Source organism: Balaenoptera musculus, chromosome 16 (assembly GCF_009873245.2).
Source record: "Balaenoptera musculus isolate JJ_BM4_2016_0621 chromosome 16, mBalMus1.pri.v3, whole genome shotgun sequence".
Lineage (NCBI taxonomy): Eukaryota > Metazoa > Chordata > Mammalia > Artiodactyla > Balaenopteridae > Balaenoptera > Balaenoptera musculus.
The window spans coordinates 10,032,899-10,056,281 of NC_045800.1; the positions used below are offsets into that span (position 1 = coordinate 10,032,899).

The following is a 23,383-nucleotide window of genomic DNA, read 5'->3' on the forward strand; positions in this document are numbered from 1 at the left end:
AGAATTAAGGTTTTTATCTATATTGTCTTGGACTTAAGGCACCACTGCTTAGGAGCTGGATGAGTGAGGAAGGAGAGAAAGTATATTAAAGAATAAATTATCCGGTAGATACAGCCTAGTGGAAAAGGTAAATGGAAGATACGAACTTTAACCAGTTACAGCTTGGCATTTAGCTGAAGAATCTGAAGATTCAGGGAGAGGAATTGATTTGCTCGAGGTCATACAGCTATTTACAGCAGAGTTGAGTCTTTAGAACCCTCCGAATTTATTGATCCAAATATATATTACCAAACAACACTTTTTTTTTCTCCAGTTTTGAACTTTTTCTAAGAGATCCAGATTCAAAGTCAGGCTCAGCTGCTGCCAGTAACCAGCTGTTTAACCCTGGACAAATAACCTCGCTCAGCCTCAGTTTCCTTACCAGAAACTGGGACTCTTACTCTGCAGGGTGGCTGTGTCGATTAAAAAGAAGACTCTATTCCGTGTGTCCCACCCATAGCAGGGCCTCCATAAATATTCGTTTCTTTTCTCACTGCTCTCGTTTTGAAGGACAGAGCAGCGTAGCGTCCAGCAACCATTCCCAAGTTGCTTCCTCTCCTCTCAAAGTTTCAGTTGCATTACGTTTCTCCCCCCAATACCACGCAGACGCATTTTAAAGTCTCTTTCGTGGGGTAGAGCAGGCATTCTGTCATTTGTTTTGACTTGAAATAAGACAACGTAACGCAACCGCCCGGCAAACCGTCGGTCAGGCCAACTCCCGAAGGAAGGGGGCGGGGGCGCGGGACCCGGCCTTATTCACCGAGGATGCTGCTGCCTCTCTGCGTCCCGGTGCTGGCCGGGCCCCTCGCCTTCCCGTCCGGGGTCTTGGGGCCGCTCGCAGGCGTCGGGAGCCGCGCGGAGCAGGGGCGGTCGGGGCGCGCGGCGCTGATTGGCAGAGCGGGCGCCGCCGTCCAGGAAACGGCTCGGATTTCAGCGGGGGCGTGACCCGCCGGGAGGGGGCGGCGGCGGCGGCGGCGGCGGCGGCGCGGGCGGCGGCGGCGGCGGCAGTGGAGAGCGCCGCGGAGAGCCGAGCGGGCGGGCGGCGGGTGCAGAGCGGGCGGGCGAGCGAGCGAGCGCGGCCGCCACAAAGCTCGGGCGCCGCGGGGTCTGCGCGCGGCGTAGCTGGCCCCGCGCGGCGACTCCTTTCCATGCTGGCTGGGCCCGGCCGCGAGCCCCGGGCGCCCCGAGGCCGCGGCTTTCCTGCGCGCTCCGAGCGTTCGCAAGTTGCGAGCAAAGTTTGCTGGAGGAAACGCCAAGCCTGAGTCCTTTCTTCCTCTCGCTCCCCAAATCCAAGCGCAGCCTGCGGGCGTCATGCCCGCGCGCCTCCGCAGCCTGGGGTGCGCGTGAAGCCTCGGAGCCTTGGCGCCGGCGAGGACCCAAGGACCACTTTTTTGGGGGAGCTCGTCGTTTGCTCCGTCCCGACCCACGCCGGGCGCGGGGACAGAGCCGATCGCCGGGGATCGTTGCCATTGAAGGTAACCGCCGTGGTGGGCCCCTCGGGGAGCCTCGCGGGACGGGAGAGTGGGCGCCGTGAACGCCCGGGCCGCCGGGTGCACGGTCCCCCGAGCGGAGGGCTGGCACTGTGGAGGCTGCTCCCTGTCCTCCCTCTTTGGCTGCATAGGTGATGGGGGAGCTGGGTGCGTGCTGACGGCTGGCGTTAGGGAAGTTGTGCCTCTATCACCCCCATCCAGATGCTGACATCTGCCTCTGGCGCTCACACCCGCCCCCCTGTCAAACTCCGGCCGGCGCACTCCCGCCAGCCCGGCGAGATCCTCCGACCCCAGAGCTTGCGGGCGAGCGGCGGGGCTGCCTCGCTGGTGGCACAGCCGCGCAGGTCCGGAGCTCGGAGGGGCATCTGCGGGGTGCCTCGTTCCGGGGCCCGGGGAGCACCCGTCCCGTCCCATCCAGGCCCCGACAGGGGTGCCCTTCCCCGGGAGGGAGCCGCTGGGGTGGGGCCGGCGACACCTCTGTAGGGTAGGAGATGCTCGGGGGGTGGCACATTTGGGGAGGGGCTGCTCCGGCTCCCCTATTGCAGTGCCGGGCGCCCCTGCCCCGCAGCCGTCGTCGGCGCTGGAGGGAGCCCGGCGCGCCTGGGGCTAGGGGGCGAACTGGACCGACTTTTTCTAGTTCGCTGCCTGCTCCGCCGGCAGCAGCTCGGAGATGTCGAAAGCGCAGGCGAGTTCTAACTTGCGCGCTCATTCTTTCGGCGGCCGAACCGCGCCGGGGAATCAGCCGGGGGCCGGGCCAGGAGCTGGCTCCGACCCTCGCGGCCGGAGGGCCAGGCGCAGAAGTCCGGCCTGGGGGCGATGAGTCTCCACCGCTCCCCTCGCCGTCCGCTCCCTTGCAGACTTTTCTCGCGACCTTCCTTCCTCTCGCCCAATTCAATAAAACCTACCCTTAAAGGCAAACCTGCTTTCACCCATTATGTGTTTGGTGTGAAACGCTATCAACATTTAAAACCCCATTGTCCCCTTAGTCCCAAATCCCTGTAAATCTTCCACTGGCCTCGACTCATTTTCATCTGAAAAGCCTGTTTAGTTTGAATAGAAAAGCAATCGGGAGCCCCCCCCCTCTCCGTGGAATGTCAATTAAAATGCAGATTTCTCTGAGCTCTTTAGCACCCCGAGAAGGGGGAGAAAATCAGATATTCCAAGCAAACAAATGAAAGAAGTGCCACAGTGAAGCCGGGTTGGTGGTGTTCAGTTCTCCTGAAGCGGCGGCAAGTCCTCATTGGCTTGCCAGCGTTAACAGGGAAGAGAAGGTGGTCCCAGGTCAGCCTGTATTTTGTATTTTTTGAGATTTCAGTATGTTGAGGAATCCCCACACCCACCGCATTTGACCCCTCGAGAGGCCCCTGCCCTGTTAGCTGTGGGGAGAAGGGGAGTTAGGGAGGCTCTGAGCCAGGACGTGGATCTGCCCCCTGGGGGACCTGGGCGCCCCCCACCTTGCCTGGCTGTCTTGACTGTTGTGAAATATACTGGGAACAAAACACCCAAGTGCTGGTCATGGGCGGGCAGGCAGACAGACAACCTCTTAGGGGTAGAAACTCAGGTAAGGCGGGCGCTGTATGGGCTGTCTTCTTGGAGGGTTGGGCGGGGGGGTTTGGGAATGTTCTGGTAAACCGAGGAGCCCAGCATCGACCTGGCATAGGGACCACTCCCCAGCCAAGCCCTTTCGCTTGTCACTTTGCCTGTCTTTGGGGGCAGGCTTGTGCCGAGGTGAAAATGGACCAGGGGGACGGGTGGCCATGAAGAGCCATCCATCACTGGGAGGGTGACAACTCCTCCCGCGCCCAGGCGGAGAAGAGAGTTCCCTTTCAAGGGGAAAAATAAACACGCTGGGGCTTTCACTGAGGCTCAGACTCCAGGAGGGATTATGGTATTGAAGGCAGGAAGCCGGGATTGTGGCCGCCAGCGGCATGCTGGGCCTGTGTTCCCAACACCGAGCCTGGGGACCTCATTATCCTGCCTAGGAGGTCCCTCCATACTTTTGTCCAGTCTGGTGAGGAGTTGTGCAGACCTGCCGCCCTAGGCCTCCACCTTCCAGAGATTTGGGAAGGGGGTGGCCGCGGGGCCTGGACCTGGACCTGGAAATGGCTAAAAGTCAGCTTCTGGTGCGAGCTGATGGGATGAATGAATGGTCTGGGATTCAGCTGAGGTCACTCACTGTTCACCTTGCCCTGCCTAGAGCAAAGGAAGCTCCTCTAGGCTGGGACAGGTGGGCAAGGGGGCTGGGGAAGCAGCCTGGGGCCCACTCTCCTGCTAGGATTTAAGATTGTTCCTGTGAGGCAGAAAATTCCCATGCATTCTGGAAATGCTTAGTAAATCAGTGAGAATGTTTGTGTGTTTTCCTCCCACGTGTATGTAGAAATAGATATGGAATTATCTTTTGAGGCTCTTAACTTGAAGAGGAAAGAAAAGTTGGCCAAAAAATCCTTCAAGCCGTCTGAAAACAGGGTGGGCGCACATGCTTTTCTTGCTTGTGCTGTGAATCACACCATTTCACATGTGCTTTCTTTGAAGCAGAGATTTTCTTTATTCCTCCTCTGCAAGTGGTGCAGCATCCTCTTTTCCTTCACCCACTTTAATCCTTAGTTAAGGCTAAAAGTTTTTTCTGACGTAGCTTTGGGGAGGCTCCAGCAGTATTGAAATCGTATGTCATAATTCGAAATATCAAGTCATGCAAAAAGCGTGGGGTTCAGAAAGTTCTCACCCTTACCCTCAATCCTATAAAATGTGGTTCGTTCATATATAGTTCACAGAATTTCTGACTGTGTGGATCAAATTCCCTAAAGTTTGTGCATTTCGGTTCTATACTTAGTAATTGATACCGAACAAATTTAAAGTTACTTGGAATATCCTAAGCGTGGAAAATTTTCTTTGCCTTTGGATCAAATGAGTGAACAGAATAGCAGGTTGGGCACTGCCTTGTAACTTCTGCTCTGAAATTTTAGCCAGTACGTTAGCATACTGAAAGTTATTGGCCCAATCACATACCTTGATAATAATTTACATATCATCAGAAGCAGCATCATTAATAAATGCCTGTGATATTCATCAGAATTTGCATTTGCTCCATTTCTTAACCCACTCTGTCTGAAGACATTCTCTAGGCCTGGGTTGCCGTTAGTCATTGTGGAACGGGATTCAGCCCTCGAATCTCTTTTTGGATCAGCTGCTTTGAATGTATTGCAGTTCCGTTCATTCTTTGTAAGTGGCTGCTTGGCGAAAGATTGAAATACATTTCTGCGTTTGAAAATGAATCTCGACAAGTGTAAACTGGTGGGAATTTTTGGTCGCCTTCCTGGGGTTCTTTTTACTTTGCTGGTCTCCCTTCTTCCTGAGGGCTCCAGTGAGGGTGGAGCAAACCACTTCGCTCCAGCCCCCAGAAGCAGATGCCTCTGAAGCCCAGTTGGCCTGAGAGAAGTTAATGAGAGGCTGGGTATGCCAGCCCGAGCATCATTAACTTGCTTTTGTAGTTGCCCTTGAAACCAAGGTCACGTTGCTTCTGCTTTTTGAGGGCGGTAGAGGCGACAGTGGGTAGGGGAAGAGAGTACACTTTGCCTAACTGAAGTGGCCGCACGTATCTGTGTCCTGTAGCTACTCTTTTTTTATCTGTTTCTTAAAAGTAGGCTTTCTAAACGATCAGCCTAACACCTTTTGTGGACCGGTCTGGTGGAAACCCCTGGGACTCACGTGCGGAAGGAAGGCATTTGCAGATAATGAAAAGGAACTGGGTTGAAATGAATTGGCGTTGGGGAAGATTTCACTGACTTGCCGACTCTCTCTCCTCTAGAGGCTACAGCAGCAGCAGAAGTGGCTGCAGGACCAGCAGAGGCTGTCACAGCACCTTGGTTCCCGAGCCCACTGCCGGCTGAAGGCATTGCTGCGGGCAGCCCATGCTCATAGAGGAAGTGTGCAGATGGGATTAACGTCCACATGGAGATATGGAAGAGGACGGGGGATTGGCACCGTAACCATGGTCAGCTGGGGGCGCTTCGTCGGCCTGGTTGTGGTCACCATGGCAACCTTGTCCCTGGCCCGGCCCTCCTTCAATTTAGTTGAGGATACCACGGTGGAGCCGGAAGGTAAGTTGTTTAATTTCACTTTCAGGGTACCAAGTTTGTTTTGGGATTTGTCCGGGGAAGTGGCACTTAGGTCAAGGCCTGTTTGAGAATCAGCTACCCCTTGCGTTGTAAATGAGTCTTCCAAGAGCAGGGGAGAGTGGGCTGTCTGCTCCCCGCAAGCCAGAGATTACGAGAGAAGGTTCCCAGCTGTCACACTGCAGGCAGAGTGGTGTAGTTTGGTGGTTTCTTGGCATGTGCGTTTCTCTGAGCTGGGTGAGGGAGACGGCGGGCAGTGTATCCAGTGCCCAGGAGAGCTTGCAGCTGAATGCCATCTAGGGCTTCCTGCAGGAGCATTCTTACCGGAGAGAGTCTTGTTCACAATGTAAAGAATTGCTGTTTTCTGACAAAAGGAGTCACTAAGGGAAATTGCCAACATCTGAAATGCTGACATTTTATTTTCATTGTTTAAGGAGAAAAAGCAGCCTCTGAAGTTCAGCACAGAGATGCTTGACACATTACATTCTTTTGAGCCATTGTAATTCATAGTACTTAAGCAGTACATCACAAAGCGGCAGATTCTATTTTAGGTCAATTTGAAGTGTACCTGGGCCTTTCCTGAATCTCTGAGAACTTCCAGATCTAACAGGGTGTGCATTGGTGTTTCAGCTTTGGAAATTACATGAAGGCAACACATTATGCATTTTGGAAAGTACAGAAAGGCATGAGGCCAGTTGTGAGCACCAAACAGGGCTGAATTATCCCGCCGGGCAGATTTGGAACCTCCTCCCCAGGTCCTTCTGAGACGTCGGTAGCCAAGCCTTGACTTGGTGCAGCACTGAAATCTGTCATCAGTAGGGAATATTGGTAGCTGAGCTATTTTTCAAGTGGTAATCTGAGAATAAAACGGCAGATCCTAGCACTCATCGCCACTTAATGAACCTGTTTGCTGAGAGCCCACCTGGTGCCTGCTGAGCTCGGGGGCCTGAGTGGGCTGGGGTCAGCTCAGCTGTTCTGGAAAGGCACCCAGCACAGAAGAGGACCTCAAGCCCGTCCAGGACCACGCGGGAGGGAGGGCTGTGTCCCCATCCGAGGGGCGCTCCCACTGAGACCCTGAGTCAGGAAGCATAAAGGTATATCTTTTTCTAAGACGGAGGGACTTCTTCCCAGAAGCAGTCCAGCAGTCGTGAGATGAGGCTTGCGCCCTTTTTCTTACACAGAGGTGCGGACGGAGGCTTTATAATGAACAGGTGCGGTGACATCGCCGAGGCTTCCAGATCTCCGGGAAGGGAATCTGGTAGGAGCTTGTGTCTGTGACTGCCTCCTTGTGACATAAGCATGGCTGTAATGTGCAGTGGTGATGCATTTTTGAAGGGCTTAACTTGAGGGAAAAGGGTCCTGGTTTCTGAAAGTCATGCCTGTACTTCTTTAATTTTGCTAATAATTAAAATGGATGTTTCTCTAATTGCCGGTTTTCCCCCGAGTGCGTGGCTCAGCCCACACCGAGGCAGCTGAGCTGGGATTTCCCAGGAATGGCCCAGGTTAGGAAGAAAATGTCATTTTTCATTTAGACTTTCAGGGCAGCATTATTGGGAGTTTATTTCAACATAAAGTGTAAAATGGTCCTGGAGGACTTCTTTTTATCATATTTAATTATTGAAGAGAGTTTAAAATATGTGTGCACATACCAGAAGAAAGAGGTGAGGCAGAGAGGGGGAAAAGCAGTGGACAGGGATGAAGTCCCCACGGTGGTTCTCTGTTAAAAATGTGCATCCAACAATGTGAGTATTGTTGGAAGCAGGTCTTCTCAACTTGGCATCTGTGGATGCACTTGCGGGTTGAGGGGAGGTGCCTGAATTCCCTGAAATGGTAGGTCATGTTTTGCAGATGTCCTTCTGTGCATATTTCGGGGTTCATAGCTCCTATGAGGTTTGCTTCCAGAGTTGTGAGAGGTTAAAAAAAAAAAAAAGATTTAGTGGAAGCGGCGAAACCCTGCCAAGAGGTGACTTTGGAAAAGCACACAAACCCCTGGACCTCAGTTTCCTTCCCTTTCTGTCATCTGAGGGTTGGATAAGACAGTCTTCAGGGTCTCTTCATTCGTGCTCAATGAATATTTACATCCTCAGAAGCCTTCTGATGACCTGCCTCGAAAGCTTGCTGGGAGATTTAGGTGGGCCTGGCCGTAAAGTGCAGTTAGCACAGGGCGTGGCGTCTAATGAGCACCCGGGACGTGTTGTCATAATTGTTCCCAGTGAGCTGGGCACATGCATCTTCCCAGTCCCGTGGGCTGGCTGTGTCAGTTGCCACAGTGTCAGAAAACATCTAGGCTTTTGGAGACAGTTGAGAAGAAAGTTGCTCTCTAATGGAGGAGGCCCTTCGTGTTTCCAGGCAGCTGTGTTTGCTTTCTGTAGGGTCTGTACTTCCCCTTTCAACTGATTTGAGCCCTAAGATGGGCTCTTCCAATGCTGGAGTTTTGCTTTGGTGTCAGAGGTTGTTAGGAAGGTAATCTAAATATAGATGAGGAAGAGGAGATTTTAGCAACTGGAAGCAGACTAAGTAGGGCAGCTCCAGTTTAGGCCGTGGTACCAGCGAATTGGAGGGAGACAGACAGAGAGTCCCCCATCCATGTGTGTGCATCAGTCCCTGTCTGTCCTCCATGGTGACTTTAACTGTAGCTTTGGTTAAAATAAGTTCAACCTTGACCTTCTAGTGCACAAGGCCTTATCTTATTTTTGGTTTGCTAATTGGGAAGCTCAGTTTAGATAATGTGTATTGGGCTGGACCAGAGGAAAATTTGTCCAGAGAAAAAGGTGACCAAGTTCCAGGAAGGAGCCTGAGCCCTAATGCTAGAGGGTCGTTTTCCAATTGTCCCAGCTTTGTACGGTATCATGTCATCTATCATCGCCCTATCCCATCCATCATCATATCATGTATCACATCATCTCATCTACCATGTATCATCATATCATATATCCCATCATCTGTTATATATCATTTGTCTCTGGACACATTCTGAAGTGGTAGCAGTAGGTTTGGGTCTACTCAACTGACTTAAGAAAATAATCTCTAGAAGATTTTAGTAGTGTTAATATTCCAGACTAAAAATGAACATTTTCAACTGGTCATTCCTTTTTGTAGGTGACCAGCTGCGAAGGGTTTAAACTCAGTTGACTCAAAGGGGCCAGTACTCAATGCCAAGTACTGTTCTGTTGATTAAGATTCTAATTATTTAAAGTATAGTCAAGCTTGATTACCCTGGGGTGGAGGCGACTCTTACTTTCAAGTTCTTCCTGACATTGTCACCTACTCTGGTTAATTAAGTCATTGTTGACATTAACGACATCTTTGTTTACATCAGCCCAGTAGGAGCTAAAATAAAAGGGCTTTTCCAACCCAAAACCCTTAATTACTTTCCCACCCTCCACAAAGTGTCATTCTGAAAAGCAACAACCTGGGAAGAAAGTAGTATGCCTTTTTTTTCTTTTTTTTTGTAATCAATTTTTGGGCAACCTTCTGAGGTAATGCTGACTGATGTTGAGTTGGTCCAAAGTTCAGTAGCAGAGAGATCGAGCAGGGGGTCCACACGGAGACCTCCCTACCTCAGATTTTTCCAGTATGGTTTAAGTCCTTTGTTAGACGTACTGTAAATGCCATGATATCAGCCATACGCATTTAATTGCAAGTTAAAAGAAAAGAAAAAAAGAATATATCCGCATACCAAGAATGAATGATTTAAAATAATCTTCTGTTTTGTATTATCTGCATCTTTGTTCTTCAATATGAGTGTTAATATTTAAGAGTTGACTGTAACTTGATAGTTAGCTTAGGAACAAGGACTTATTCTTGGTAAATTAAACCAAACGTAGGCTTATGCAGTTAAATACACAATGAAGTACACATTCTTTATTAGTGTATAAAGTATTTCACAATTCACAGACAAAGAGCTGTGTTTAATATTACTTCTAGAGCAAAAATTTGGCAAGCCCAGAGAATTGGTATTTGTATACTTTCTATACTGGCTCGCTCTCATCCAAATTCCAAGTGTGTGTGTGTGTGTGTGTGTGTGTGTTTGCCTTTTTATTTTAACCAGTTAAAACACTGAGTACCTACTAGGTGACTAGTCCTCGCTAGGCCATAACTGAAGACTTGTTGCTCTCAAGTGTTTCCCACTCAGTTGAGGGTGAGAATTCAGATAACTAGAGCAATCCAATATGAGATGTCTCCAATATCAGACTTAATGAATAATTACACGGTTATGAAATAACTGGGGTAGTGTTTAAACAGGAAGAGTTTTGTTTAATGTTTGTATTCTCAATAAAATGTGTCCAGGAGCCCTCCCATTTGCAGTCTCTTGTTTGGGTATTTACTTATCCAGGGTAATTGTTAAAAGGCTACCCCGCTCTTTCATCAGAGTCTGGCTTAATTTTACATTTCCATTAAAAATGCTGTCTAATTTTAGTCTTTAAAGGAAAATGTGGGAAATTGATTTTTGGGTGCTGGCATCTTAGGCTCGGTTGGAAATACAGCTTGTGTGCTACTTTCCGCTGTGTTGATTTGATTCTTAGCAGGGTGCTTGCCTTGGTAAGCAATTCAGAAGTGATTGTTTAGAAGTTTTTCAGGCTGTCGCACAAATGATTCTGATCCAGTGGGTTTTATGAGGCTGTGCAAAAAGGCCCATGGTCTTTATTATTATTTTGTTTTCCTGGAGGGATGACTTTAGCCTTAGGTTTTGCATCCTTTTTATGCTTTTGCTATATCCAAGTGCGATTTAGAGATGGCTCTGCTTTTCCTGCTTCCCTGGCATTGCAATGCCTGATGCCACACCCCCACCCCACGTCCTTCTCTCTGCCTTGCCATCTTAGCAGTAATTTCTTTTAATTGATGGTGACAGTGCTGAAGGCCATAAGTGGCTGAATCGTGAACCTAATGTAAGGGCTGAACGTTTGGCCTTAAGCCAAAGAGGTGGGTGTCTGATCATTATATCCAAGATGAACAAACCCCGAAGAATTCAGCTTTGACTTCTTAGAGGCTTAGAGGCTCTTGAACTTGAGTTTTTAAAGCTATGCACAACTCGTGTTCCATTTAGCGGACAGTGTTTATCTTCATGGGAAGCCTTAAGGCTTTCTGGCAGCCCGAGAGTCTGCACAAACTGACCACTTCCTCCTGCTTACCCAGATAGACCTGGAGTGACCCAGCCAGGTTCAGCTCTGGCTTTCCTGGATCAGGGAATATGAGGAGGTGGGGAAGGGAGCCGAGACGGAGTTCTGTAAAGAAGTCTGGTTGAACGAGCTGCTGGCCTTTTCACTATTGTGGTCCCCCATGTCTTGGAGATGTTTCCTTTTGAAATTAACAAAGGTCACACTTTTCCCAAGTTTTTTTTCCCCCGTGCTCTGATAGTTACTACCCCATTTTTGGGCATGACAGGAAATCCAAAATGGTAGCCACATCAGTGGTTAGATGGTGGTTGCAGGCTTTCACTGGCCTCTGTATAACTTCAGGCTTTTACCATTTATATAATCATGCAAAAGGATATTTTTAATTATCAGGCTAGACCACTGTTGTCCATGAAGAGAGCAAATCAAGTAAAATAGGCATGCGTTAGAGTTTCAGTAATTTTGGTTTTAGGAAACTTGTACCATGATGGAGTTTTAAGATGTTGGGTGTGAGCTGTTGACATTTATTCCACTTTGGAATACCATAAGTAGTTACGTCCCATTCTGGACTTTTGCCATTTCATGTGAATGTTAAAAATTTCAACTTCTTTTTGACTGTACTGAGTCAGGGAGCTAAGGTGTGGCCTACTCTTTGGTTTAACCCCTGTCCAACTAAAGCATGGTAAATTCCGAGTCGTGTCTGAATGGAATGCACATATATAGAATGTCGGGTCGTGGTGAACATGTTTTATGGGGAGGTCAAAAAAATAGCTTATAAGGAAAATACTGACAGATTCAGAATTGAGGTCAAGGGACATATATATTTTATGATTTATATACAGCACTTTACTTGAAAGAAAGAACCCAGTTCTGAGCTCTGACATTAATACAGTAAACTCTGTATATATTGTCATGATTATTTTCTAACACTAGAACTCCTTCTGAGTTACTATGTGTGACCTCTTTTAAAGGCCAGTTTACTGTTAAGTTTTGCCATACGTAACCAGCTGTAATGTTTTAAAAATATCAAGACATCGAAAAGGCCAACTTTGTGTGTTGCAGGGGGCAAGGGGGTAGGAGGTAGGGAGGTGCTATAAAATGAATAGAAAGATCTTTGTAGTGGTGAGTTTAGGGTTTAAACTCTGAAAACCCTTACACTTCAGATTGTAAGTAGGCAGTGAGTTTGCCCCAGAGGAGTATGGCTGCCTTTAAGGCACCTCCTTCTTTTGGGAATTCCCTGGCGGTCCAGTGGTTAGGACTCTGCGCTTTCATTGCCGAGGGCCTGGGTTCAGTCCCTGGTCGGGGAACTAAGATCCCGAAAGCTAGCTGCACAGGTGGTGGCCGCCCTTAGCCCCCGCCCAAAAAAAAGGCACCTCCTTCCCATCCCGCTAAGCCTCCTGGATCTTGACCAAAACTTGTTGCCTTTTTAGCTGACCCAGGTAGGTGCACAATTAACTATACATCCTAGGGTTCAAACAGAAAATCACTCAGATCTTTAAAAGACCAGGAATCCTCTATGTAATTAGCCTAAATTCTGCATCTGACTTTTTTTTTTTCCCATAGAAATTAATAAAATCATTTAAAATGGTATGTAATGTGCTTTCTGGGGACAGAAGGAAGTTGGCCTTGGGAGCTAGACAAAGCAGATTTGAATCTTTCCATTATCTACTGGTGCTGTGACCTTGCATAAGTTAGATAACCTCTCTGAGCCTCTCTTTCTTTATCTAAAAATGGGTCTGATAACATCTATCTTGAAAGGGGGACCAGGAAGATCAGATGCAAGTGTATGTAAAGCCCGTACAGTAGTTCCTGGCAGATAGTAGGTGCTCAGTAAGTGCTAGTTTCCTCCCTGCCCCACCCCACTTCCTTGTAGAGGTAAAAACCTGAGATAGGATGTCAAACCAATATTTCTGGGATGTTTACCCTACGATATACAATGACAGATCTTCTGATGAGAGGCGTTTACTTTAATTAAAGTAGAAAGGGAGCCTCCCCAACCCTTTTTATTATCTTGGGCGTTTACAGGTCTGGACCTTGGGAGTGGGATTCTCTTGCTGCTTGCAGTCCAAATGGTTCAGGGTTGACATGTTTTTTCCCCGTCGAAAGAAGTCAGTTGCAGCTGTGTAATAATGGCAGGACATGTGCTTCTTAAGGAGCAATATATTTTGGCAAGGAGTTCTGTGCTTGGGGCTTCCAAACAAAGGATCGTCAAGAGGCCCTGTGAAGAAGGATGCAGAGGGACTTCCCTGGCGTCCAATGGTTAGGACACTGCGCTTCCACTGTAGGTAGCACGGGTTCGATCCCTGGTCGGGGAACTAAGATCCTGGATGCCAGGCGGCACGGCCAAAAAAAAAAAAAAAAAAAAGAGAAGGATGGAGAGAGGTTTATGGGATTGGTTGGTGGGGAAGGGGGGTGTCACACGCTCTGCTTTTGTCCTGGCCCGTGAGGGGAGCTCCATAGCATGTTATGATAGGCTCTGCCAGGTTGGCCTGTAGTGGCTTCCCCCGGGCAGCCTGGTGGGCCTTCCTTAGGTGCACAGGTGGCTGGGCTTCCAGTCTTCGTGGAAGGGAGCTCAAGGAGATTGTTATGGGACCCATGGTACTGGGGGTGTGAGTGGGGGTGGGCAGTGTGGATGGGGTCGCATTCTATTAGCCCATTCCTTGAGAGGATGAGGATGCAGGTGATGGTAACAGTAATTCTTATTACCATTTATTAAGTGCCTGCTGTGTGTTGGACATTGTGCTAGGTACCTTGACATATTATCTCTAATCTCTTTTCCCCAGTTTTATTGAGATATAATAGACAGCACTGTTTAAGATGTATGGCATAACCATTTGAGTTACATATATTGTGAAATGATTACCACAATGAGTTTAGCTATCATCCGTCATCTCATACAGACACGAAAAAGAAAAAGAAAAAAATATTTTGGGATTAACTCTCTTAATGACATTCACATATACCAACCATAGAGCAGTGTTAACTCTAGTCATCACGCTGTACATTATATCCCTGGTACTTATTTCCCTTCTAACTGGAATTTTGTACCTTCTGAACCACCTTCCTCCAATACCTCCTCCCGCCACCATCTCTAATCTTAGTAATGCAGCTGACCCCAGCTATTCACATTCCCATCTCATGGCTGAGACTCTTGACTGAGACTCTTGGAGACGAAATGATTCCTCCAGGGCCCCATAGTTAGTGAGTGTGTGTCCAGGCCTTGGGGTAAATTTATTGGTGCAACAAAGATTTCCCAGTGGACTCCTCTTTCCTGAGCAGGTGAGTCTTCTGTGGAATACTGTGGGGACCTCCTCATTCGTAAATCTGTCGTTTGACTCTTAAACATGTAAGGACACTGTAAGGACACTGCTGGTTGATGCTGTTTCTTCTCATCTGTCCACATCTGTTCCCCTAAAGCTATTTGAAGAAAAGTCGTAGGCAATAAAACCATTCCAATAACTACTTTGTGATTCTTCTGGAACGGCCTCTGGTGGTATGTCGCTTATTGGTGAGGAGCTAACCCTCTCTGCTGCGCAGGAGACCAGAGGGAGACCGCGCTGAGTCCGGGTTGGTGTCGTGCGGCAGGAGTCAGGACAGGAAGGGCTGCCCACAAGACAGCAGCACGAGGCCATCCCGTTTTCCTTGTCCCAGGTGCTTCAGGCGGTCCGCCCTGGGACCTGCTCAGTGTTTTGGTTGTTTTGGTTGTCAGTTTGACATTGTGTCAAGCTTTTCTTCAGCATTTCTGGTTTGAGATTGGGTCAAGGCCTACCTCTGCAGACCGGTATACCTGGGGCTCCTGCAACCTGTGGTCATGGACAGATACTGAGCCTTCTAATGTCAGAGGCTAGGAAAGCAAAAATAAATAAATAAAAGGGGGCGGGGGTGGGGGAAAGGGAAAAAAATTCCAAGAACGAAAGGGCAGGGGCAGCAGCACCTATATATACTTCCTGTAGCCTCGGCCAGGAAGGGTGTCCCGAGGGAAGAAAGAGGCCGGGGAGCAGAGCCCATTTTCAAAGCAAACAAAGTTCAGTTTGGTGGTTTTAAAAAAAAGAAAGTGAACTCTGAGCGGTTCCAGCCCGACGTGGAAGTGAATCAAGCCTGGTTGAGTCAGTTGCTCTCTGCGCCAGCCACGTGCTCGGTGACGCAGAAGACACAGGCATTCAGAAGGGGGGCTCCGTGGGGGTGAGAGCTTGTAGGATGCTTCACTGGAAGGTGGCACTGCCCGTTCCCTCTGAACCTCTCAGCCCTGGTGCAGCCGCAGCTTCCAGAGCCAAGGTCATTACTACGGCACACCTTTCAGATTGCAGCGTAATTGCTGTGGCTCCTTTGAGTTTGTCCCCCAGTTACGTTGAGACCCTACTACTACGTCCTACTGTGTGCCGGGCTCTGTGGGGATAGAATGACAAGCAGAGAAGTCTCAAGTCCTGTTGAGTGGGGGGCGGGAACTGGGACTGGCATTTGTCAAATACTTGCAAAAAACGAGGGGACACTTCCAGTCTGAGGTGAAGGTAATTGGAGGTAAAAGCATGGTGTGTCTCAGAGGGATTCGGGGAACCCAGAGGAGGCCAGGCCAGGCGGGGCTGGAGGCAGCCTATGTGCCACGTTAAGGATTTTTCTGGGTCTTCCAACCGTGCACCTTCCCGAGGCTGGTCTTGAAGGCAGTGGGTGCCGCCTTGATTTGCTGGCAAGATTACCACGTTGGCCCTAGTCAGCCCCGGCCAGATCTGCCGGCTAGGTTGCTCTGTGCCCACTTTGGGAATTGTCCTGACCTCTCTGCTGTCCGGTGAGAGGTACCTACCCTTAAAGGTATGGCGAGTGAGGAGGTCACGGGCAGCCCTCAGCCGGCACTTGGCTGGGTCATTTCCTCCTGCTCCTTGACAGTCTGGAGCTGCAGTTCCTTACCAGACCTACGTGGAGGCAGGGAGATGGCCCCGGGGAGCCAGGGAGACCCAGTGAACACGATTCTGGTCCCCTCTTGGGGGCCTCACCTGGGGACTCAGAGATTCAGACAAGGCTCCTCCTCTTCCCATGGAGAGGGGTGACAGTCTCAGCTTAAGAAAGGACCTGGTACGCCCTGTCCACGTCTTGGGAAGCCAAGATGCTGGGAGCCCTGCACAGCCTTTCCAAGAGCAAATGCTCCCGAGGGTTTTGAAAGGGGCTCTATTAGGAGGTAAGGGCTCTTCAGAGTTTGTTTCCTTGAAGTTTTTACCTCTATGCAAATAGGCGGCTTAGGGTTGGGGAGAAAGGTTAACCACCACGGTGGCGCCTATCTTAATTTGGAATTTCCTGAATGAATGTGGTTTCAGTCCTCAGGCACAGGATTCCCCTAGGGAGACTTTTTCTCTTCTCTGCATATCTCGGGAGAAAAGTGATCCCTGTGGCTTGTCCTGCCTTGCTGGGTCCTGCCGGGCCCAGCCGGCTGGGAATGGGCCCAGCCCACCCCAGAGGCTCCCCGCCCCCTCTGACTTCAGGGAGACCTCTCCCAGGGGCCATTCTGATCGAGCTGCTCGCTAAAGACCCCTCGGGCTAGGAATCTGTGCCTTCGCCTGAACAGGATTTCAGCGCTGGCCGGGCCTGAACTTGCTGAGGCCCGGGCTGCCAGATCAAACCCATTCAAATGAGGAGGCCCATCTGTTTCCCAGTATACAGCTGCTGTCCCTTCATTTGCAAATGGCTGGGATGCTGCTGGAGGGGGGACCAGTCTGGGGACACATCTGCAGGCTCCGAACGGGTGTTGGAACTGGGGTCCTGCTGAGAGTAGAAAGGCTGAGCCCTTTAAGTAAACTTGCTGAACAATACCCTCAAAAGGTCCTGAGTGGCAGAACCCGAGGCAGCCTTGCCCTCAAGAAGTAACTCTTCACCTCCCTCTCCTCGTCCCGCTTCCCGTTTTTTTCCCCTTTCGTTTGCCGCTGGGGCCGCTTTAAAAGTATTCATGTATTCAGAACGTACTCACTGAGGGAGGGGCTGGGGAAAATGTGCAATAGGATTTGGACATTGATCTAGGATTTGGGCATTGATCTAGGATTTGGGCATTGATCTAGGATTTGGACATTGATCTGACCTTTACGGGACTTAGAGGGCAAATGTATCCACTGGAGTTGGCACCATTTATGTCAGTAACGGGGCCGTGTGAGCCACAGGTAACACTAAGGTGGAAAGGCGACCGCCCCTGAAAACTTGCTTCTGAATGTAGTCAGACTGCTGGCTTTGGAGCATGCTCTCTGGAACGCAGGCCAACCACCCCACTCACTGGAGCCCAGGTCCTCAAGCTAGTGGCCTCTGGGTCTGGCGTTCAGGGGTTTTCATGGCCTGCTGTCGGGTTGCGGTGAGTCATCCCTGAGCCCAGCTGGGATCCTCTTTTCTAGGGAGTTCTTTGGGGGTTACCGTGCCCCCCATACAAATACCAGTTATCTCAAATTTGTTGGATGGATGAATAGTAAATGGTATTTTAATAAGTCACAGGCTACTTCCCTTACAAAAGTAATCAAACAGGTGTTGTACATGGCTGTTGATGACGACGACTCTCACAAGATCCTTGGATGTTTAGTTCCATTTGGGAACATTCCAGAAATCCCCACTTTGGTAACTTACATATATATGATGTGGCAGATTTGTTCATTTGAAAGAAAACCCCTTTTTAAAATCAGACAAATTCAAATTGAGGTTCCCATGTGATTGGAAAAATGTAATCTGCTGATCAGTTAATATATTACTCAGCCATAAAAAGGAACAAAATTGGGTCATTTGTGGAGACGTGGACGGATCTAGAGACTGTCATACAGAGTGAAGTAGGTCAGGAAGAGAAAAACAAATACCGTATATTAACGCATATATGTAGAACCTAGAAAAATGGTACAGATGAACCGGTTTGCAGGGCAGAAATAGAGACACAGATGTAGAGAACAAACGTATGGACACCAAGGGGGGAAAGCCGCGGCGGGGTGGGGTGGTGGTGGGATGAATTGGGTGATTGGGATTGACATGTATACACTGATGTATGTAAAACTGATGACTAATAAGGACCTGCTGTATAAAAAAATAAATAAAATTCAGAAATTCAAAAAAAAAAAAGTATCAAGCTACAGCCCACAGGCGGGGTAGGCAGGCAGGGCACCCCTGCCGGCGTGGAGGCTTCTCTTAGGTGTGCCCCCCACTTTACAAAAGCCTTCCCAGGCAGCCTCTGGTTTTGTCCCCGTGGTGACCTTGACCTAGCCTGGAGGTAGCCTATTCTACAGACTAGGACTGAGGCTCAGGGAGGAGAAGGGGCCGCCCGGGTTGACAGGGTTCATCACTGCCGCAGCAGGTCTCAAGCTTGTCCTTAGACACTGGAGCTGAACTTCTCACAAGGCGGCCCTTGGGCCAGCAGCATCAGCATTCCCCGGGAACTTGTGGGAAATCCAGAATCTCAGACCCCACCTCAGGCCTCCTGACCTAGAAACTTTGGAAGGGGGGCCCTGGAAGCTGTGTCTGGGTGATCTTTATGCAAAGTAAAGGCTGAGAAGCAGAGCCCCCCTCCTCCCCCTGCCCCCTCCCCCCAGCTCTCAATTGGAGTGGGTGGGTGGAGGCAGACTGTATTCTGCTGGGAATATACTAGTTGGATAAACAAAGACCTGATGAATTGGAGATGGGAGCCATGCAGTCTGTCTTAATGGGAATCAGAGGAGTTTTCACAGAGGAGATGATATTTGAGCTGGGCTTTGAAGGCTGAATAGGAGTTTGCCACACAGAGTATCGGGACAGGGGATGCAGGTAGAGGGAACAGTGCCCATGTGAACAGACAAGCCTAGGGTGTGAGAGAGAGGGTAGAGCGGGATCTGGGGCCAGGAGCAACCAAGGCCTTAGTGTGGGTGATGTTCTTTGGGTTTTACCCTGTCAAAGTGTGGAGTGGTCTCTGCCTTTTTTTTTTTTTTTTTTTTAAAGTAGTGGTAAGATTTGCTTTTCAGAAGATTGCTGTAGTGGCTCATGAAGGACACAGGGGGCGGCCCACGGGTGATGGGTTGGGGGGTGTTGCAGAGGTCTTTCGGAGAGATGGTAGAGGCTTGGAGTAGTGGGCCCGTGGGACCAAAAGCCGCCCTTGCTTTCTTTCCAGAGCTGTTGCAGAGACAGAGCGAATAGGGGAGGAGATGTGGGGACTGACGAGATGAGAGGCGAGAGGGAGCAGAGGTGCTTTAGGGTGGGTTTGGAGCTTGAGTTGATGCCACGTGGTGACTCCATTCAGCAAGAGGCCAGAGGAGGAAGACGAGGCTGAAGGTCATCTGCCTGTTTTAGATACGACCTCTGTAGACATCCAGGTAATGTGTTCCCTCGGGCAGGTGGAAATGTGAACCTGCAAGCAGGGACTTGAGTGGCATTGCCATGTAGGGGTGGGAAAAGCTGCAGAGATGGAGGAGGTCAGAATGCAGGGAAAAGGACCAGAGGAGCCGGGGGTGGAATTCAGAGCGTATCCACAGGTATGCGGGGCGGGGAGGGGATTCCCAGAAGGGCAGGAAGGTCTCCATGCACGTTCCTGTTCTTGAGAACACATGTGCACACGCGTGCACTCACGCACACACACGCCAGCAGAAAACAGCATGCCGCTGTAGGTAAATAGGCACTAAACTGTGTGTTAGGGGCTCTCCCTTTTCTATCATCCCCAGCCTTCCACGTTGAGAAGACCTGGTCAGGGGCGTTTCCTCCTGTCACGGTTAGCCAACTGCAGCCCCGGAATAAGGCTTTCAGCCACAAGTTCTTCCCCACGGCTGGTACTTTTGAGTGCTCGCTGAGTGCTGGGCATTGTGCTTGGTGCTTTCCGAGCACTGTCTCAGTTATGGTTGTTCCTGGTTTGCAGGGGAAGAACGATGAAGTGATTAGAAAGCCGAGGGCCCTGTCCTGGGTCACACAACTTCTAAGTGGCAGAGTTGAGACTCAGGCCTGTTCTAAGTCTGGTCTTTTAACATCCCCAGCCTGTCCTTGCCTTTTCTGAAGAGTCACCAGGGAGGGGACAGAAGTGAGGCTTAACGCTAAGGTACCACAGGGAACAGCTCCAGGAATTGAAGGAGCGTCGGATGAGGAAGGTGGCCTCCCGCTCTGTACAGTGAGGAGGGCTGCCTGGGGTCAAGGGCTGCCACGAGGACTTGGGGACAAAACTGTTTTGGGGGGCAGAGGATTCTTTTTTCAGGACCGGAGATGATGACGTTTGTTCATTTCACAGGCGATGCCTCTGCAAGCCCACTCTTGACCTTAAAGAGGGTGCTGATAAAGCTCAGGCAGATCCCGTTCGTTCCTTAATTCCTTTACCTCCTCGTGACGCCCCCATCCCCGTTCCCCCCTTTTCCCTTCCTGGTTGTGGTGATACAGGGAGTGCAAAACCTTCTGCTGAGAAAAAGAGACAGATTTTCCAGTGGTCTCAGTCAGTCGACAGGGCCAGCTTTTTGGTGATGTGGTTTTCCCTAGAGCAGCATGCCCTAGGAAGCCTAGATTTCGAGAAGGGCCAGCCCCCTCCGCTGTGTCTAGCAAGGGTGTTTCTGGAAGGCAGGCTCAGGGCCTGGATGACCAGGTGACTGAGCACATAGGCTCACTGTATATCCGACCTGGGGCAGGGGAGCTACTTTGACACAACTCTTAGTGCCAGTTTCTGCTTCCTGGGCACTAGATACCCTGATGGCTTCTCTCTCTGGGAAATGATTTTTGAACAAAGGGCTCAATTTTGAAGTTCTTGCTCAAGCAAAGCTGCCAATATCTAGGGATTTTTTGCAGATGGTTCTGTTCGATACCCTCATCCTGGTGGTCCAGTGGGAATTTTGCTCTCCCGAGCGTGAGTTCGATGCACGCGTTGTGACCAGGAGAAAACCTCTTTTGTGTCCCTCTTGCTCCCTTTTGGAGGACACTATAATTAATAGCCTAAAACCTTGGATCAAAAGAAGATGGGATGCTGACAAAATACGGGGTGAATATTTCTGCGTTTTGGGTCCGAATATTGGGCGATAATGGTGACTCACTCTTAAATGGGTACTTTCTTGGGCACTTTACTATTTCCACATTTTTATTTTCTCTTAGGTAGCAACATCATTTCTTTTCAAACTTGGAGAGCTGTTCACCATGTTTCTCAAAGACAGACCTAAATTATATGAGGGGTGTGCCTAAATATATAATTTTTAATGGTTACCATATTGGAAGCATTAGCCATTATCCCATCTGATCACAAGGAATGTGAGCCAGGCTAGAGTTTCTGGAACAGTCAAGCTACTGTGGCAGAGACAGCTATTAGTGGTTGTTCTGGCCCCCGTGATACCGCCAAGGAGAGTTTTAAGTCCTGACGTGAGTCTGCAAGACACCCCGACAAAGGGTTGGAAGAGAAAACTGCAGCCTGTTTACTTATCTGTGTTCCAGTGCTTTGAATTCTTTGAGGCCCCCATTTTTATGTTGGCAGTATTTCTTGAGGTAGAGAACTTTCATCTTTATATTGTGCAGAGTATTTGTCTCTCCCTTCCCCCCTTAAGGAACAAGTAGTACCCAGGCCTTATAAGGCCTCTGTTTGAGGTCCGGATTTTGTCTTCTGCAAGCCCGTTCTCGTAAAGGAGAAGCTTCGAGCCTGTCTGAGCTGAAAGCAGCCAGCTCTGCTGCTGCCATCTGGGTGTCTGCGGAGCCCCCTTGCTAGGGCACGCGAGGGTGGTCATTTCTGACTTGATTGCAGGGGCCCCAGGACCTTTAAATCTTTCTACGGCTAAGTTTTAATGCCACCTAGATGGAAACTGTGCCATAGAAAAGTGTGGGCTTCGCTCTTCCAAAGCCCCTGTGCTCTAAGACATCATGGATTACGGAAAAGTAAAGCGATATAGATGTCTGTCTGTCCAGACTCCCTCCGTTGCGGCTGGTAGAAAGTACTTTGGCAGTGCTGTGTATGTGAGGGGTTCTGTATTCTGTTCCTATGGACAGGAAATGGGGGATTGGCCAGTTGAAACTTCTTACCAGGACCGGAGTGTGGCCGCTACGGGCCATCGTGAAGACCAGGAGGGCGAGTCTGAAACAGACACTTACCTGCTCTGTGCCCTGTGACATTGCGGTGACATGTGCAGCTGCCTCCTGTGTATTTCTTCTGTCAAGACAGTGGCAGCCCCACAGCAGTGATATTTATTCCTCTCGTGCAAGGTGGCAGAATGTCGGGAGGGCACCAGGAAACCAAGGCTGTTGTACTACTCTTGCCCCACATGCTGGTGTTGTAGTTCCCGGGGAGGCCTGCCACCCATACCCCCTAGCAGGATGCCCCTTTCCCTTTCTCTTCCTTCCCTCCTCTCTTGCTGAGGGGTCTGTTTAGGGATTTCTGTCTCCATTTCTTCCCCTTCCTGGAGGAATGTCTTTAGGGCTTGGAGGCCCATGACTTTCTCAGGCGGAGAGACCTCAGGGGGGATGCATTCCAGGGGTGACCCCCCTGCATCCTTGAAGCTGGGGCTCCCATTTCTTAGCTGTGATCATCTTGACCTTTGAAAAGACACTGGTCCCTAGGAAACCCCAGAAAAGGCTGAATTTGTGTAGTTAGTTGTCCCCTTGGCATATGCGGCTTTTTTCTTCCTTAACAGTTTAAATCTGTCATCCATTCTCCACGAAATGATTGGACAGGGCAAGACGTGGGTTTCCCATCTGTTCTCTGTTTGCGTTTGGGCGCCATTTCAAAAACCACACGGGAAAAGTTTATAGGCAAACATTATAAAAAGTGACAGTCTGAAGTGCTGCTATGGCTGGTACGGCAGCATCGAGTGTTACCTGAAATAGCTCCCTGTTCCAAATTCTCTCCTGCTTCAATTGTCTCAAGACGGCCTCCCGATGACACCAGGGAAGAATTCAGCTGGTCGTGTACAGCGAAGCCCCAGGAACCACAGCCTTTTCTGACTTTTACAAGACTTCCCCCTCCCTGGGCTCTGCTCACCCCCAGCAAGGATTGGTTTCCCTGTGTCGATTTCCTGTGAAGTAAAGCTGGTGACATCAGCGTGCTGTCACACCTCTGCCCTGATCCACTGCGGGACTTGGGGTGTCAGGCAGCCCTCGCCTCAATCTTCTCTTCCCAGTTGGGGGCCCCTCAGTTCTACATTCCAGTAGCTCCCAAGGCATCCCAGCTTCAGAGTTTCTTAGGGGTGGGAAGGAGATGCGGCTCCGGGCAGGAATCCCACACCAACCGTATGCAGCGGCGGCTGTTAGTCACACCATTCACTTTTGATGAGTTGTAGAGATGCCCGTCTCTCATTTTTTAATATCAGATGAGTCCATTTATTGGAAAGCAGCTGTGTGATAAGATGCCACTGGTGCTTCTCAAGTGTTTGAAACTTGTGGGGAGAAAGTTCAGATTGATGCAACCAGAGATCTGCACAGCCGAGCTGTACCCGCCGGTCGTGTGGCCTCAGCAAGTAGAAACACGTGCCTTTTCGTCCTCCCAGAAAGTAAACTCAGCGCCTTGTTTGTTTAACACTTTTAGGTACAGAGACGAAGAATGTCCAGCTCTGGTGTGTGCGCTCCAGCCTTCTTGCTTCTTTGTGGATTGTAATTTATATTATGAAAGATATGAGGAAACATTTTCTGTCCGTGGAAGCCTCTGAAAGCGCAGTTGGTGCGTAGCAAAGTGGCTTCTGGAGCCTTCTCCTCATTGTGTTTTGGTGAG

The 23,383-nt window shown here is 49.8% G+C and overlaps 1 protein-coding gene across 14 annotated transcripts in view; it reads left to right on the forward strand.

Annotated features, from left to right (window-relative positions):
• Positions 1-1,047: 1,047 nt before the first annotated feature.
• FGFR2 (fibroblast growth factor receptor 2) overlaps positions 1,048-23,383 on the forward strand; it is a 103,313-nt gene continuing 80,977 nt past the window's right edge. For 4 of the 14 annotated variants that reach the window (XM_036828382.1, XM_036828383.1, XM_036828386.1 and 1 more), the window contains exons 1-2: positions 1,302-1,514; positions 5,335-5,626. In XM_036828382.1, the coding sequence (XP_036684277.1) occupies positions 5,461-5,626 (166 nt within the window). In that variant the 5' untranslated portion in view covers positions 1,302-1,514; positions 5,335-5,460. Of the gene's footprint in view, positions 1,515-5,334; positions 5,627-23,200; positions 23,333-23,383 lie in introns of those variants that run through there. The other 10 variants (XM_036828373.1, XM_036828374.1, XM_036828381.1 and 7 more) reach the window with 5 other exon arrangements.